This window comes from Protobothrops mucrosquamatus, unplaced genomic scaffold (genome assembly GCF_001527695.2).
Source record: "Protobothrops mucrosquamatus isolate PMUCROS unplaced genomic scaffold, P.Mucros_1.0 scaffold2746, whole genome shotgun sequence".
Lineage (NCBI taxonomy): Eukaryota > Metazoa > Chordata > Lepidosauria > Squamata > Viperidae > Protobothrops > Protobothrops mucrosquamatus.
Window position 1 is genome coordinate 19,373 of NW_015388787.1, and position 3,438 is coordinate 22,810.

At 43.3% G+C, this 3,438-nt stretch overlaps 1 protein-coding gene across 1 annotated transcript in view; it reads right to left on the bottom strand.

Moving 5' to 3' along the window:
• TRPV3 (transient receptor potential cation channel subfamily V member 3) overlaps positions 1 to 3,438 on the bottom strand; it is a 47,239-nt gene that overhangs the window by 15,253 nt on the left and 28,548 nt on the right. The window contains exons 8-9 of the mRNA XM_029286027.1: positions 2,664 to 2,822; positions 668 to 769 (exon numbers count right to left, since the gene is read on the bottom strand). Coding sequence (XP_029141860.1) covers positions 668 to 769; positions 2,664 to 2,822 — 261 coding nt within the window. The remainder of the gene's footprint in view (positions 1 to 667; positions 770 to 2,663; positions 2,823 to 3,438) is intronic.

Genomic DNA, 3,438 nt, shown 5'->3' on the forward strand with positions numbered 1-3,438 from the left:
TTTCTATTTCTATTCTATTCTATTATATTCTATTATATTCTTATTTCTATTTCTATTCTATTCTATTCTATTCTATTCTATTTTATTTTCTATTCTGTTCTATTCTATTCTTTTCTATTCTATTCTATTCTATTCTATTTTCTGTTCTATTCTGTTCTATTTTATTCTGTTCTATTCTATTTTCTATTCAGTTCTATTCTATTCTATTCTTATTTCTATTTCTATTTCTATTTCTATTCTATTCTATTCTATTCTATTCTTTCCATATTCTAAGTGATTGTGATTGTCCAGTCTCTTCTTCAAAATCTCCAGTGATGGAACGCCCACGATTTCTGGTGGCAAGCTGTTCCACTGGTTAATTGTCCTCCCTGTCAGGAAGTTTCTCCTTAATTCCAGGTTGCTTCTCTCTTTGATCAGTTTCCAACCATTGTTTCCTGTCCTGCCCTCTGGTGTTTTGGTGAATAACGTAACCCCCTCTTCTTTGTGGCAGCCCCTCAAATACTGGAACCCTGCTATCATGTCTCCCCTATTTCTTCTTTGCTTAGACTAGCCAAACCCAAGTCCCTCAGCCGTTCTTCCTATGCTTTAGTCTGTCATGTGAAACCCAGTTCGGGCACCCTAAGAGAAGGGATCCATGCCGGTGTCGAATATTCCTATCAGCACTTACCTCTTTAATAGCAATAAACACGGCTCCCAAGATAACCATGGCTTGTCCCGACAGCTGCAGCCAATTCAGGTCTCCGATCAATGCCAAAGGGAACGGTGGAGGCTAGGGACGAAGAAAAAAAAAAAGGAGAAGAAAAAAAAATAAGAATATAGGTAGTCCTCGCCTTACAACCATTCATTGAATGACTGTTCAAAGTTACAACAATATGGGGAAAAGTGACTTACGACCGGTGCTCGCACTTACGACAGTCGGGTGATCAAAATTTGGGCACTTGACAGTTCACTTAGTGACCGGTTGAAGTTACAGAGGCACTGAAAAAAGGGACTTATGACCGTTTTTCACACTTATGACCCTTGCAGCATCCCTCTGCTCCTGTGATTTACATTCAGACGCTTGGCGACTGATTCATATTTACGACGGTCGCAGTGTCCCGGGGGGGTCACGTGATCCCCTTTTGCGACCTTCTGACAAGCAAACTCAACGGGGGGAAGCCGGATTCACTTAACAACTGTGTGACTACCTTAACAACGACAGTGATTCACTTAACGACCGTGGCGAGAAAGGTCGTAAAAGGGGGCAAAACTCACTTAGCGAACGTCTCATTGAGCAACGTACATTTTGGGTTCAGTTGCGGTCATAAGTCGAGGACTGCCTGTGTTTACAATCGCTGCATCATCCTGGGCTTACGTTAGCGCCATTTGCAGCTTCCAACAGGCCAAGTCGGTGGGGGGGGGGAAGCCAGATTCGCTTAACAACCACGTGATTCACTTAACAACTGCAGCAAGGAGAGAAGCAGCCTAGAACTAAGGAGAAACTTCCTGACAGTTAGAACAATTAACCAGTGGAACTCCTTGCCTCCAGAAGCGGTGAATGCTCCAACACTGGAAGTTTTTAAGAAGAGATTGGACAGCCATTTGTCCGAAGTGGCATAGGGTTTCCTGCCTGAGCAGGGGGTTGGACTAGATGACCTCCAAGGTCCCTTCCAACTTTTTTTATTATTATTATTATTATTATTATTATTATTATTATTATTATTATTATTATTATTATTATTATTATTATTATTATTATTATTATTATTACTATTATTATTATTATTATCACTATTATTATTATTATTATTATTATTATTATTATTATTATTATTATTATTATTATTATTATTATTATTATTATTATTCACTTCATGACCATGGCAGAAAAAAATAGAGATCTTAAAATTGGGCACAACTCGCTAAACTGAGCCTTGCTTAGCCGTGGGAATTCTGCTCCCAACTGTGGCCGTAAGTCAAGGACTACCTGGAGAAGGCAGTTTATTGAAGATGCCCTGGAAAGGGATCCATCCTGTCCAGAATAAAAAGGATGAGGAGATGGTGCTGCCCTCCCTACCTGTTTGTGGAGGCTCTCAGTCATCCAGGTTCATGGTTGTCCCAAAGGTGCTTTTTCTGGAGGCCACTGGACTTTCTTGTTTTTCTTTGAAGACGTTTCGCTTCTCATCCAAGAAGCTTCTTCAGCTCTGACTGGGATGGTGGGGAATGGAAGGATTTATACTCCTTGCAGACAGCCGGTCTTTTGCATCCTTTTAGAGAGTCGTTGAGGCCGCCTGGAGGTTTATCTATGTCCGCTGGTTTGAAAGAGGGGTCAAAGAGGCCATCTAGGTCAAAATTGAACATCCATCCCTCAACAGAGGGGGAGGGACACGACATCATCCATCTCCAGTCTACAACACGGTCCTTTCCGCAGTTCCAAGGAGGCTCCACACCCATTTGCACCACTCCGGTGACCCCGAGGACACAGGTAAACCTCCAAGTGGCCTCAACGACTCTCTAAAACAATTCAAATGACCAGCTGTCTACAAGGAGTATAAATCCTTCCATTCCCCACCACCAGTCAGAGCTGAAGAAGCCTCTGGGATGAGAAGAGAAACGTCTTCAAAGGAAAAACAAGAAAGTCCAGTTGCCTCTTGGAAAAAAGCACCTTCGGGAGCCCTCCCTACCTGCTTGGTGTGAGGCCTGTAGTAGGAGATCAACGTCAAAATGAGGTTGTAGATGAAGTACAGGCCGCAGGAGAGGAAGAAGACGTGCCGAGCAAATCTTTTCCACTTCATCCGGAGCAAGGAATGCAGCGGTTCCAGAGCCAGCATTTCGTGACGATTCTGCATTGGGGGGAAAAAACAACAAAACACGGATTAAAAGGAAGAGAGAGCGTTGGTAACTGAGGTTTAATCTGGGTGAAATAACAGGTTAATTAAGCTGGGCCACAAGCTTGAAGGGCTCAATTAATTCACCGATACAGGAGTGGTCAAAATTGTGGAAACCTTTTGGGAAAAGTGTACAGTAGAAATGCCACCTTTGGTTAAGTTTCCGCCCATTTTTCTTCTCATTTCTTTATCACTGTAGCCTTGTTCGCTTCATAATACTATTTTACATCGCTTTCTGGGCCACCAGTCAACTCTTTGCACCATTTCTTTAATTTTATTATGTTTTGCAAGCTCACTAAAGCAAAGAACACAAAAAAAACCAACCAACTTGATAGCCATCACATAACACAGGGCTTTTCAACCAGTGGTACGGGTACCACCTGTGGTACCTTGGCACCTGGCAGGTGGTACGCGCCCATTCTAGAAAAGTAGTAGGGAAGGGGAATGAGCTGAACCGGTGGCAGCACCGCACAAGCCTGAGCGAGAGACGGCTGGAGCTGCAGGGCTGTCAGGGCTCAGCGGAAGCGCCAGCTGGAGCTCGGCACTGATCCTGGTGCTTCTGCTGAGCCCA